The sequence below is a fragment of the Calidris pugnax genome, unplaced genomic scaffold, assembly GCF_001431845.1.
Source record: "Calidris pugnax isolate Ruff unplaced genomic scaffold, ASM143184v1 scaffold63, whole genome shotgun sequence".
NCBI classification, from domain to species: domain Eukaryota; kingdom Metazoa; phylum Chordata; class Aves; order Charadriiformes; family Scolopacidae; genus Calidris; species Calidris pugnax.
Genome location: NW_015090852.1, coordinates 1,107,499 through 1,122,556, shown reverse-complemented (window position 1 = coordinate 1,122,556; position 15,058 = coordinate 1,107,499). Strand labels below are relative to the sequence as shown.

The following is a 15,058-nucleotide window of genomic DNA, read 5'->3' as shown; positions in this document are numbered from 1 at the left end:
CAGGTCATTAGGAAAAGTCTTCACTAGTTAAATTGGTGTTTTGATTTTCTAATATCCAGTCCTTTGAAGCTCAGTATAACTAGAGATGAGGCACTGCATAAAAGCACCCACAGCTTATTCAACTTCCACTCGAACCCTACATAGCACTAATGCTTAACATTAGAAAAAGAAGTACACAAGCACACACAAGGAAACAATTTGAAAGAATCAGATAAAAGGGTAAAATGCTTTAAAGTTTTGAGAAAGAGCTTTAAAAACAGAAAAAAAAATATTGTATTAGAAGATCAGGATAAACATTCTGCCAATCAAAAAGACTCTAAGGATGCCAAGAAAAAAAAGCCAGGAAGATCAAATGGGAGGCTCTTTGAAGGATTACAAAAAAAACCAAAAAACAAACCACCAAAAATCAGCCAAAAAACTTACACAAAACCACATGGGTTGGGAAATAGCTTGCTGAAATCATTAGAGTTAAATCACGACAATGTTTTCAAGCACAGTTCAAAAGAAAGCCTTTAAAATATTTGTGGGTATACAGACGATGGAATCAGTAGTCACAACCAAGACATTCAGCAGGTTTTTCCCCTTGAAGCAAAATATTCTTCAGTGTGCCACAAGAGTGACATGACAAAAGCCTGCTACCAATGAAATAGTTTATGATAGTCTTAAAGGTGACTGATGAGCTGAAAAGACTTCCACCCTACAGATAAGGTGGACAATAAATTGAAAAAATAAACCTTCAAAAGTGCAAAACAATGCCCACAGAGAAATGCTAATTGCACAGAAATAAACAAATTCATCATTTTTTATAATCACTGTGAAGATTCTGAAAACATCAGTTCAAGTCAGGCTGCAATCACAAAGGAATATGGCATTATAGAAAAACAAAACAGAGAACACAAATCACACATATATCCACAGATCACACCCATCTTGAATACAAGATGCCGTTACAGCCATTTTTCTTTTTCCAATAAAAATATATGAACCTGTTAGGGAAACACAGGACAGGATGAGGTATTGCATAAGGTATCAAGAGCTGAAACCTAAAACATTATGATCAGAATAGTCAAAATCAAGGTGTTTATCATCCAGAAACACTGAGAGCTAGATACTTCATCTCCAGCACTAGCTGAACATATCTAAACACCAATACTTCATTCCCCAAACAAACTATTAGCTCCAGATATTTTTGTGTTATAAAATCATTTGCTTCAGAGCTATATGAACCAGGACAAAAATTAAGATTTACTGACATACTTACACATACTTTGCAATTCCAGAATTTATACATTAAGATTTACTGACATACTTACACTTTGCAATTCCAGAATTTATATATTGGCAAAACTTTTTTTCATTTGAATTTGAAACAAAAAACAATTAATTACTTACTTCTGGCTGAATTGCTTTAAATACAGGGACATCCATTAGTGTTATCTGACCCTGAAATAAAAAAAAATAAAATTATCATAAGTTCAGCTCAATATTAACTTTGCATTACATTAAGCTGCTGTGTTGCATAAGAACAGACTTATTCCGTTTCCTTTTATTATTTGACTTTCATTTTGTAGCTAATTTCAGAGGTTTCAGCTCCTACCACAGAGCTGACCTGCAAAACCAGAAAATAAAGTGCTCCAAACATTACATTTAATAAAATAAACAGATTATGAATAATTATTTTCTGGAGCATAACCCTGCAGTTGCATATGCAAGTCAGATCTTGAACTCAGAAACATGATCTAAGAAGCTATCCAAGAATACAATGAACTAAAACTTTAGCCACTCTGGGGCAGTTTCTCTTCAAACTCTGAATCTTACTCCAGGTGTTACCCAATTCTATCGAAAAATCCCTAAAATTCTTCAATCGATACTTGGACCATATATGAATAATTAAGATAAATAATTGTTCAGTTGCATAGCGACATTTCAAATTAAATACAGCCATCTCATTTCCAGTAAGTCAGAACCAGTAAATACATCTTCATTCTGGGATGTCTGTTTAGCTTTGAAAGGGGTAAAATGGAACTCGGAGCCAAAGACCAGGTTTTGCATTTTGAAACATATTCACAGAGCCTTATTTTAAGCATACAATTTAGGAATGCTTTCTGCCTATGTATCCAAAAGAAAGTGACCATCTCCTCTTTCAAAGAGTATGGAGGTAGCCAAAAATACCAGTGCCACCCGAGTTACATACGGCAAATACCCTTTTAACAATGAATACAGAGCCCTTGTGCTGTTTTCTCAGCTGTGAGCTGCACAGCTTTTTTCCCATTGCCTTGAAAATAGTGGTTTCTCCACTTTTACACTCTGTGGTACCCATGGACAGCTTTGTGACACTCATAGATCACCATGTCATTGCTGAATAGCAGAAAAGCTTCTCAGATAAAGTCAACCTTGCAGAAAATTTTAACTAGGATACTCTAGTTGAAAGAAAGCAGGTGCAAAGTGATGCACTGGCTCTAACAAGAATACCTGCGCTAATGAAACAAGAAGTGATGTGTTTTGACACAGACAATGAAATCTACATTTCAGCAGATCTCCTTGACCCCTAAATCTATTTTTAGGTATGAATTCTAGCAATCAAACATGACCATAAAAAAAAAATATATATCTACATCAGTCCCAGTTTCTGTAATTGACACACTGGACACAATCATCTGGTATTTTGCAATACATCATAAAGGTAACAAGCCTTCCATGAGTTTCAGTTTTACAAACTTTCTTGCCTGGGCTCTTGTTCAGTTGTCTGCTCTTTCTTCCAAACCATGATGACTTAAAACTATATTACATTTTTCTAGTCTTCAGCTAATGTGACATTAAATAAGACCAATTTAATGAATCCACATACCCAACCGCAAGTAAGACAATATACACTTATAAATGTATGTCAGAACACCTTTGTAAGAGTAAATCTTGTACAAATCCTGTATCCTTTTACATAAACAAGCCAATCTTGGTCCTGTAACATGACAAATTTCATATGCTTCATACCACATGCGGCTACCTGCCATTCCTTAATAACCATAAGCTATTTGAATGCCAACTTAAAAATTAATCTCTGAACTACCATTTTAAAATGTGATTTAACAATCAACTGATCAGCTGCAGCATCTGTCTTGACAGCACAAATTACACTTAAAATTTAAAATTAAGTCAAGGACAGCAGACAGACATACCCCGCCCCCAAAAATTTGTTTTAAGCGGCAGTGATTAGTAATAACAGAACATCAGGAATATAGTATGCCAACTTTATGCCTTCAATATAACTTCACTATTCCCTTGCACCCATAGCAACTACAGCAAAATATATATAATAAACTTTTGCCAAAAACAAGATGCCTTTCAAACTGAAAGCAACCTTATTAACTGAAAACATACTATTCTTTTATTAGGAGGCCTATGAAAAAATGGCTTATTCTTGAGGGAATTAAAAATGGTTTATTTTCCTAAAATTAAAGATTCTTCCAGTTTTTTGTTTCTGTTTTGTTGTTGTTGTTGTTTTGTTGTTGGGTTTTTTGGTTTTATTTTAAGATCATCAAGGTCAGAAATGCAGAAATCTTGACACAAAGCCTTTTTTTTTTCAAGGGGGGTAGTTTTGTCTTGCCACAAAAAGTACTGACAGCAACAATTCACTCCTGGCAAAGGAAGTGGACAAATTCGTAAAAGTGTGCCCAGAAAACATAAACTATTCCAACAGTGGTTAATAAAACTTTGCTTTGGAAGGATTTTGAATGGATGCACAGACAATGCTGGTAATTTTTCCAGGCTATTTCCCACCTTTTCCTAACCTGAGCAAGTTATCTGATAAAGAACAAGGACCCTTGGACAGTGAGGGGAGTAGTTCTTTCCCCAAAGCCACAACATGCTTGACAATGCTCTGCTATAGGTGAAGGGTACAGCTGGATCTTTACACTGCACGCAGAAGAGCATTAGAAACTTCTAAACACATCCCGGATGTCATTCTGGGTTATGTTACACTGTACCTGTGTAAGCAAATACAGCTCCATCTTTACAATTTAATAGTATGCCTTCTTATTTGAGATACTTACAAGGCTCTTTTGAGGAAACAAATAGACAAGGTATGTCTTTAACTGAGCCAGGGAAATCCCACAAATTGGGGGAACAAGATTTTTCTCCAAAAGCATGATGTTTAAGAAGGGCACAGGGAAAGCCTTACTAACGAATTTCTAAAGTTGAAATGGACTTGAAGCTAATAATCAAGATGCTTTCACAGAACACTTATCCTAAAAAGAGTTGAGGCACAAGATTGTTTATTTATTTCTCCCCAAAGCCACAACATGCTTGACAATGCTCTGCTATAGGTGAAGGGTACAGCTGGATCTTCACACTGCACGCAGAAGAGCATTAGAAACTTCTAAACACATCCCGGATGTCATTCTGGGTTATGTTACACTGTACCTGTGTAAGCAAATACAGCTCCATCTTTACAATTTAATAGTATGCCTTCTTATTTGAGATACTTACAAGGCTCTTTTGAGGAAACAAATAGACAAGGTATATCTTTAACTGAGCCAGGGACATCCCACAAATTGGGGGAACAAGATTTTTCTCCAAAAGCATGATGTTTAAGAAGGGCACAGGGAAAGCCTTACTAACGAATTTCTAAAGCTGAAATGGACTTGAAGCTAATAATCAAGATGCTTTCACAGAACACTTATCCTAAAAAGAGTTGAGGCACAAGATTGTTTATTTATTTCTAAATCTTCAAAGTTTAAGATGATAAATTGAGAATGCCTAAGAAAAGGGCTTCCCTATGAGGGCAGCACTTATCTAAATACAGGAAGTCTCTACCACTGGGTAGGACAAATTTGCCTGATATTTGGGGGTGTGTGCTATTTTTAACTTCCCACTCAGTAGGAAGAAGCAAATCTATCCCAGTTTTTTAAGTCATCTAATGGCGTATCCATGGCTATGCAGGCACAAGCACCAAATAATTACACTTTCTTACCTGCAGAGAAAACTCAAGAGACACGGGGACAGCAGGAAAGCACAGATTAATTTCTCTCACCTGATGCAAACCTGACCATAAAGCAGCCCCACATTATAGCAAGAGTTAACTCTTCCTTTTGATTTCTAAGGTGAAGAACCCAGTCCTGAAATACCAGCCAAAGAACTTAATCTCTAGTCTCCTGCTTGTCTGCTAAAGTATACCAAGTTTTCTCAGAAATGTATTATTTTAGGTAAATATGTAGCTGAATTAGTGTATTGCTGTGTTTCCCAATAAAAGAAATTAATCACAAAATTTGTTTGGATGGGGAAGGTGAAACCAAAATAGATTGAAAGATAGATGTCTGTCTGCCCAGCCCTCCCGATTTTGTAATCTTAATCAACCTGAACTGCCTTAGCTAAATTATAACTTTCTTCAGTAGTGACTCCTAAACCAATTATTGCTTCAAGGTAGGACCAATACCCACTATTTATGAAACACAGACAGTTATTATAACTTCGCAACAGAACTCACATATTAAAACAAATACATCCATTTCAAATGGATGGCATATTAACATTGGGAAAAAAACCCCACCCCACACATGCCAAAGCCCAAGATTAATGTTCATAACTAAAAAATTTTAAATTGCTATTAAGAACATTAAAATATAAAAAATAATTCGTTAGATACCATTGCTCAACTCTTAAAAAAAAAATTAACTCCTACTGTGACCAAACCATGGGCAATTTAAACCCCAATAAACAAGCCACCAATTTGGTTTCTGCAAAAAGATACGATGCACTAACTTTTCTCATTCCAACTCCTTAAATCAGCCAATACAAATCCCTGGATAGCTCCATCTCCTAAATGTGGTTTAATGTTTTAATATTCAAACCAAAAATTGTAAGTGTTCACATCAATTTGTTACACGAAGCAAGCCAACTGTAAGCTCTGTTTTTTGAGTTGTAAGCTGCATATACTTAAAAAATAAATCACATATACAATACAAAACCTTGAACTTAATACTTACTCATAATTTAAATTCACAAAGATAGGGAGACTTGGTATTTTCTACCTTTCCAGAAGCCTATTGAGTTCATTTACATATATTAAAGATCTTCATTGCTCAAGCAATGGAAGAGCTGAATGGAAGTTTTGAGTTTCTATTTACCGTAGATCCTAGATAACAATTCCTCAGTATGATTAGAAGAGGTGTGTTTTTAATGTATGACTAATATATTTCCCAATCCTCAATCACTTGAAGAGCCCTACAAGAGAAAACGATCTTTTTAAAGTGAACGATCATCTCGGAACGGTAGTTGGAAGATAACTTTTTATTCCCCTGCACAGCCATGGCAGCTTTTGCATCTAGTTGAGATACCTCACCTGGGGATAGTCCCCAACAAAATATTTTAGGTCTTGCATGTATTCAGAGGTTGGACTTGTTAACAAGTACTTCAAAATATTAAACTTATCAACACAGCTTCATATACAGATGAAGAGATGCACCTCTCTTGGATGAGGTTGTCAGGCCAGAAATTTTATAACCAGATAATTAAGAACGACATCTTATTGTGCTTCTTTGAGGAATATGGAGAAGCTCAATCAAGTGAAATTTTAAAATATTCACCAATTCCTTCTCTGTTCCCTGTGAGTACATATGGACTACCCTCCTTCTATAAAACCCCGTAACTTAAGAGCTTCTAGTTGCAGTTAACACCACTCCGTCAAGCTCCTCTCCCTGTCCCTATGTGAAATTTCCCATTTGATCTGGAGTATAATTCCACCTTTCTAGTCCCTAGACCTTCTCCAGCATGAACTCCTTCTGTCCAGCTACTTGCTGTGCTACAGGTTTCCTTGCCATGTACCTACCATGAGGACAGTGCACTTCCCACAGAGCTCCTGGACAGAGACTCTCACTGTGAAAAGAAAAACTAAGTTTCTGTCCGAGATGAAAAAAATAAAATGCCTACATTTTGGTTATTGAAGAATATTGCCACAATCTGGTTTTCCTTGAAGCCATGTTGGTTCAAGCAGCACTTCATAAATTGCTCCTTAATCTGAATTTTTAGAAGGAATTATATTTAAGCCTTCCAACTTGGCTTAGCACTGTCTCTCTGGGCTGCCAGAATAATTTTCCTCACTGAAAAAAAATAGCTAAGCCTCTGTTAAGCACTGCATCAGTAGGAGAATAATTCTGCAGTCCAAAATGAACACTGGGGGATTAAAGTTCCTGTGTTGATACTCTACTTGTTTTCTCACAAAGTTTGCTCCAGAACTTTTATCATTAATAGTTTCTCCACATGCCATAATAAAGTTGCTTCTTCTTGCTCTTATTGGGAGCATACCTCTCTAAAATAAAGCTAACAGGAACACATACAAGCAGAAGTCCTTTTTCATCAAAAGCTCCTAGGGCCCAGTACTTAACTTGATTCAAACTGCTCTCAGAGGCAGCAGACAGACTTGCCTCGAACTCCCTAATCCACCGACAACCAGCCTCAGGAGAGGCCAAAACCAACATTACTGCCAGGAACCGCGTAGCACAACTCACACCAGTAGCTGTGCAGGAACTTGCAGAGGGGGCTGTGAATCCAGCTGCCAGAGTCCTGCGCAAGACAGAAAGTTCTCCTGGGGGGGAACCTCGGGCCAGTTTAAGTTATTTTTGTTCTGTTCAAAGTGGCAAAAAACGTGTTTGTTGAACACCACCACAGCTCAAAACCTATTTCTGCACTTTTATTAAACAAGCGATGCGGTTCCAGAACTCTCAAAACCTGCTTCCTTTACAAAACACACTCACACTCTTTTTTCAGATACAGATAACTTGGTATTTAACTGCTGTAAGAACGTCTCTAAGAAGACTTCCTTATTTCACCTAAACATTAAAAAAAACTTCATATGCATATTGTTTCCAAATTAAGCAATATTCTTTTTTCCAACATCCATTTGACAAAGTCTAACTGAAATAAAAAAGAAAAGAAATACATCGTAATGTGAACTTACTTCATAGCCCTTTCAGAGACTCAGGCAAAGAATAAAGAATCCTTCTTAGATAACTAGGTGGGAAAGAAGCAATGCATTTATACAGCTGCGCTTCCCTTAATTCTACCTCAAATATTTACACCACCATGGCTAAGTTGAAGTATAAAATGGAAAAGCGAGTCAAAAAGTAATAAACAGTCAAATAATTAAACAGTAGCAGTCTGAGGAATAAGAATTTACTGTAAAGCAAAAAATAAATATTTCTTCAACTTGAGGTTCGCCAGCATCTTAATTTGGAGCTCATGTCCCCATAGCATTTTCTTTTTTTTCCTGTCAGTCTCACCGTCCCCCCCTTTCTACTGCTGCTGCACCATTAACATATCCCTCCCCCACAAATTGTGCCCTGTACACTCGAAACCACACTTCTCCCTTCAACAAAAATGGACAGCATTCACTGCGACTGTGTCTACCCTGTACACACACAACGGCTCCATCGGCAGGGCCAGACACCAGTGGGTAATCCTGGCACCAACTTGTTTTGTGGCTTTCAGCTGTTCAATAAAGAAGTGAGCAGTGATCAGCCTAAAAGCAGGTATTCAGAACAGAGACAGTCTCCTTATTAGTTACAGTTAGAAAGCTGTCTGTAGAATCCTCAGCAGAAAACAAATGTCCTACTTGGTACTCATTGAATAAGATTTTTTTTTCCCCAAAAATTTATGAAACATGCATGCATTCAATACATCTCCTGGAAACCTTGTTTTGTAAGGTGCAGCAGCAATTACACTGAAGATCTCACCTGTTTCAGCTATAAATATTGGATATAAATATCTGGATATTAGGAAAAATTTTTTCACTGAAAGGGTTCTCAGCCATTGGAATGGGCTGCCCAGGGAGGTGGTTGAGGCCCCATCCCTGGAGGTGTTCAAAAGACGGGTTGATGTAGTGCTGCGCCAGGGGAGGTTCAGGCTGGATATTAGGAAAAATTTTTTCACTGAAAGGGTTCTCAGCCATTGGAATGGGCTGCCCAGGGAGGTGGTTGAGGCCCCATCCCTGGAGGTGTTCAAAAGACAGGTTGATGTAGTGCTGGGAGGTATGGTTTAGTGATGATGCTCCTTGTTTGTTGTGTGGGTGTCTATTTTTGTCAGTTAGGTTGACGGTTGGACAAGATGATCTTTAAGGTCCCTTCCAACCTAGAAGATTCTGTGATTCTGTAAATTGGCCCTTTCTAAAGTGGCCTTCAACCTTACAAAGAACTTAAAACACCTGGTTGGTAACAAGAGCGTAACGGGACTATTACACGTATATTACAATAAAAATTTCCATCACTGTTCAAACTGGACCCCTTGAAGGGCTGGTGCACTTTCACTAGGAAGTTAGTACAAGACCTAACAAAGGACCATTACATGAAAGGGCACACCGACTGTGCATTCAGGATAGTATTAAATGACTGTCAAAGGGAAGAAAATGGAAATAAGATCACCAAAAATATTTACACTTGGGCTTCTCTTTAGCTTGGTAAGCAGCTTCTTGAAAATACAGGATTAGAAGCAATAGTTTCTTTAGTTCAATTTGTCTCTTACCCAACAACCGGCTAAACAGATCAAGTTTTGAAATAACAACGATGTCTCTGACATGGTGGGAAGTGAAAAGACATCTGTGTCTCTCATATTGGTACTGAAACCAGTAGCATGAATCTTATTTCCAGTATCTCTCAAACTTAATTATCTTCAGATTTTTGCTCTTATTTCTCCAGTGTAACTGTAATTGTTCCATCTGTACAGTGACACATTTTCATCAAAAAGCAAAACAACAGCCCACAATTTATTTCCTCAGTTCACCACTTAAAAAAAAACCAACCTTTTTTGAAAACAGAATTCATTCTGCAGTTGGTAATAGAATTCAGCCTTTGCTAAGTCACAGATGTCAGGAGTCTGCATTGCATCCATTTTACAAGACCACTATCACTAAACTAGAAGTTTTCTCATACTTTGAAAAAGCAATTGGTAGCATATCTACGTCCAATCTGAGAGGTACATACCCACTATTATAATGAAACCCTTACTAACACAGTTTTGCATTCTCATTAGTGCTGGTATCCTCAAGAGCTTGGGCATACTGCATTGCTCTGGCAGCCTTCACATTAACACTGAAATCCAGCTGAAGACTTCATACTTCTCTCTTATGGCAGGACTAAAAACAGGAAGAGTAAGGAAATGGCCAATAAAATTAAAACGAGCATAAGGGTCAAAGGTACTTTCCCTTCAAGGCACCTAAGCTTTTGGCAAATTTACTTATTTCTATAACCTTCAGCAAGGATGATCAGAAAGAGACAGCATTCAAAGGAAGCAAGCCCTACTGGCACAGCATATGAACTTGCCTGAGGAAACAAACATTAACAAAGAAGTACAGCTGTGTAAAGAAACATTGAAAAAGAAATGAAATTAATTATAACCTTGCCAAAGGGCTGAACACTGACTACTGGCAATTTCACTCCATTATTCAGAATTCTGTAAGACATTTCAGATCCATTTACAGTAAATAAAATCTACTATGAAGAACTAGATACTTTAAGTGCAAGCAGGCTAAGAGTAAAGGTGCTTTCTTTTAGTAACTGGGAAAACAGCAAAATTGTATCAGATAGCATAAACCAAAAACACAACCACAGGTTCTTAATTGTAATGTGAAATGCTTAATTAAAAGATTCCTGTTTGAGAGTGGAACTCTACCCAGTTTCAGGCATAATATGAAAACAGTAAGAACATTGGATTTTAATTTGACCAATATTTACTAAGTAGGCAACATTTAGAACATCCATGAAAATAAAAGGTTTCTGCACAGGAGAGATGATTTAGTGGAGTAAAGGGTCATAAAATGTGATACAAGACAAAGCACCTTTGTGTATTTTACTGTCCAAGTGAACGACCACAACTCCACAGAGACTAAGCGATCTACTCTGCTGCTCAACAGCATCCACCACTGGCTAAACAGCTGAGCCACTCAAAGAAACCTGTAGCTGTTTTGGCCTGAAAGTATAATTCCACTTGAATTCACACCCTTAGCCCTAAATTCCCTAGGTAGTTAGATTACCTTTATGTAGAGAAATCTTAAAACTAAAAGAATAGCCAGTCCCAAAAACACCTTCCCAAGCAAAGTAGGTGATTCATTGCCTAAATAATCCTGATAACGGAGCAAGGAAGAGGCCCAAACTACACGAGTTGAACACCAGTCAGGAATAAATCCCCTTAACTACCCAAGAAGAACTGAATGTGTAAGTACTACTTCATAATCCAGCTGCTTTAAGTTTTCAGTGTGCTCATTAAAATCAGTTTAGCCATTAATAAATAACTGGAATTGTTATTAACGATTAAATAATAAAACAAACTTAATGGGAACATTTTGTGATACACACTACCACTTTTTAGTAATCTTCCCAGCATAACTCATCACAAATCTTTTCACTGGAATTATAAATGCAGTAAGAGCACCAGCTTGTTAGCAATCTTTCCAATAACATACTTGAACCACTTAGAGGGACCATCTGTCATCTTAACCTCTACCAGTAGGTTAAAAAAAAAAAACAAAGGTTAAATATTTTTACTCATTTGTTCTTGGTTCTGCAGGATATGATTATTCCGTACCCAAAAGAAGAAAACACTCTCTAGATGTAAGAACGAACAGAATTAAAGATTAAAACATCTCCAGAAAAAACAAGTACAGATCCAAGTATATTCTTGCAACTGAAATATGCATGTCAGAATTAAGGTGCATGATAAAGATTTAAGACTCTTTGGTATATGTGCTATCTAAGAACGTGAAAAATGTCTGGACAGCATAGCCCAAAAAGATCACTTAAAATTAAGCAGAATATAGACAATTAAGAACTATCATGCAACATGCATTTTTGAAACACAAGGACAATGGAAGTTCGGCAAAAAACATACAGAAATGGAGAAACAGAGGAATAAGATGCCAAGAAGAATCACACACAAAGTAACAAAAATTACTTGAATTGCTTACCGCATATTCTTCTGGTGTAACCTTTAGAACATCAAATACCACTGCATCAAAGCTCTTCTTCAGTTCAGCGGAGCCTTTGTCACTCAAGGATTCAGAGCTGCTACTCTTCTGCAGAAACGAACAAAAACACTGATATTTTGGTTCTCTCCTCTTCTTTTTTGCTTTCACACTTTCAAAAGTAAAATTTCTGGTCAAACATTACTGTTGAGAATTCTTTTACTGGGCAAGTTATCAATTGAAAGTCAGTTACAGGACATAACTTTTTCCTGACAAAAACCTCTAAAATCAGAGATTCTCAAACAGACTTGAATGGATACTTAAAGTGCTCTTCAAAACATTACATAGTTACATTTCAACACCTAATTAAATTCCAATTTTGTTGACAGGAAAGATAGTAATAAAACCAACAACAATAGCTATACCTAATTTCAAACAGAAGAAATACCACTATGTTGAGGAAAAAGACAAGGTCTGCTCCAAAGGAATATTTAACATCCAAGACCAGTATCAATCTCCTCCTGTTTCTCTTACAAGCATTAAAACTTACAAGAATTACACTGTGAACTGTTGACGACACTTAGTATAAACAATTTTAGTTTAGTGCATTTTTAAAATGCTAGTAATTACATTAGCAAAAAATACCAGATCCTAGATTATTATTCTGTGAATTTATCTACAATATAAAGATTTAGCTTCCCTGCAAAATACAATCACAGTTCAAAAAATTAACACTTCATATGAAATTAACACTTCATATTAGTTTCACATGAAAACAAAACATCTATGTTCTTAGTACTTCCTCAGAATATAGATGCAAACCTAGATTCTGTTCTGTTATTACAAGAAAGGTTTTTTTCACATGGAGACTGAATGTCACATCCAGATGTATGCATCACATCCAAACCCCAACCATACTTATTTCAGAAATATGCACGCAATCACTTTGCTGCCCCACACTCTCCTCTGAAGACCTGAAAGGTAAAGCACGCTTCTTGCTTCTTAGTTTCTTCTCACTGTAAGAAACTTGGCATAAAGCAAACTCTCAACTAAAAAGGAATAAATAAGCTGAGACACGTGGACAAAACCATCATGAAGGTCCACAGCTACTACAGTCAATAACTGTATCAGGTTTAACTGCTCTTCTTCAGCAAACAGTATGCTTGCCTGAAGTACAGTGTGGTACCTGCATGTGTCAGCAACAGCATAGCCTTGATGTAAGCGCCAACAGAACTCTCACAAAAGTTTTGCTAACACGTTCTTTGGAGAGATTCAAGAGAAAGAAAACTCGTACTGGAGCACAGAGTTTATTCTCACCATTGCTGGGAGCTCCAGCTCAGCTAAGGCAAAACATACTGAGTACAAACCAAGACCTGCCTAGTCGTATGATGGAGATTGATGTGTCCGTAAGGACTCTGTACTAACTACCATCGTGGGGAATATCTCCTAAAAAGCTGAAAAAATTAAGACTTTGGCCCACATAATGAAGGCACTTTCTGACAGTTCATGTAGTTTTACTGCAAACCTTGAAAGTGTTCAAGACCATGGATATGGATCATATACACAACACACACATGAATGAGCACTTCACCAAATCACTTCTAGTGGAAGCCAAATTTCAATACTGTTACACTGTACTTTCAGTAACACCTGCATCATGCCTGCTGATGCCAAGGCAGGAGGGAAGAGAGCACACAGTCACTGATGCTGGTAAATAGTTCTACTGTGCAAATGTCTTCTTCTGAAAACCTAACAAGGCAGTATTTTAGGGCTACACTATACATTTTGACTTTGTCTTCCCACTCACACAAAAAAGAGCATTTGAAATCCTTCAGCATTCAGCCAGCTGAAATATAACCAAAGTCCTTAAAAAAAGGACAAGAGTTTAAAGACATTTAAAGAAAATACATCTCATTTAATAATTATGTCCAGTTTTAGTTAGGTTCTTCTAACAGTGTCACCTCTCTGAAAAACCTGACTTTGAAAACATGACCAAAAACTCCAAACCAGACAGGCATTTTCAGTAAGAAACGCACTTACAGAAACATTTCAGTTAAAAGTCCCCCCTCCTCCCAGTTAGTCAAGATTAAAAAACAAGCAAACAAAACAAACATTTGCTGAAAGCAGATTCATGTAACTTCACTGAAATACATTTTACTTAATTTTATCAGACAACATGTAAACATTCAAGACTATCTTCTTGAGTAAAAAGAGATCTTTCCTCCAAGAAAATTTTTCAATCGCACGGCAACAAATGGTCAATCACTGATTCATAACAATGATAAGTGAAGTACAACAATCTGTATAAAAACAAACAGTGGTCTTGGAGACTGATGCCAGCTTTCTTGTTAAATCTTCACAATACTTGTGAAATTGTTTTGGAGATGATTTGATTCCTTTTGATACAGCAACACTCCAGTTTTCCCTTCACCTTGTTTGTGGTACTTGCCATTTCCATATGCACATGCAAGTGCATAGCACATATAGCACACAGTTCTGCTATCAAAACACATGTATAAAAATATAAACCAAAACTAACATCTTTGGTAAGGGCCAAAGATTCATTCAAGGAAGCAACTGTTTTCAGGACTTTGTGGCTCTCCTCACTACTGACTTTGTAGTGCTCTTGAATATCTTGTCTTTTCAACAAAAGAGAAATGCAGAACAAAAGAAAGAAAAAGGATAAACTGAAATCCACTACAGTAAGAACATGTTTCACACTGTGACAAAAGCAATAAAAATAATATGAATCAAACATGTTTCACACTGTGACAAAAGCAATAAATATGCATCAGCAATGAATTGACTGTCTCCCCTGAGCAGAAAGCTTAGGTTAGTATTGTACATCTGTACAAGCAAAAGCATGTATTTAGTCACCCTAAAGAAGAAAGCCAAACAATGCATGTGAAAAGATCCCTCACTATACACTGAAGGCAGATTTTCAGTTCCCTTCATCACAGTACTATGTGTACAGCTCTACAAAAACTTGAAGAGGGAGAGATTTGCAAGTGTATCAGAAAAAACAAATAATCAAACAGAACCAGCCACCATCTTGCAAACCCTCAACTTCACTAAGAATTTAGCAATCAGTCAGAACTCTCCACAGCTCCTCAC

At 36.9% G+C, this 15,058-nt stretch overlaps 1 protein-coding gene across 8 annotated transcripts in view; it reads right to left on the bottom strand.

The window, feature by feature from the left end:
• The window catches only part of RALGPS2 (Ral GEF with PH domain and SH3 binding motif 2), a 164,375-nt gene that overhangs the window by 96,351 nt on the left and 52,966 nt on the right, over positions 1 to 15,058 (bottom strand). For 6 of the 8 annotated variants that reach the window (XM_014943459.1, XM_014943457.1, XM_014943458.1 and 3 more), the window contains 2 exons: positions 11,948 to 12,076; positions 1,393 to 1,443 (listed from right to left, as the gene is read on the bottom strand). In XM_014943459.1, the coding sequence (XP_014798945.1) occupies positions 1,393 to 1,443; positions 11,948 to 12,076 (180 nt within the window). The remainder of the gene's footprint in view (positions 1 to 1,392; positions 1,444 to 11,947; positions 12,077 to 15,058) is intronic. The other 2 variants (XM_014943460.1, XM_014943462.1) reach the window with 1 other exon arrangement.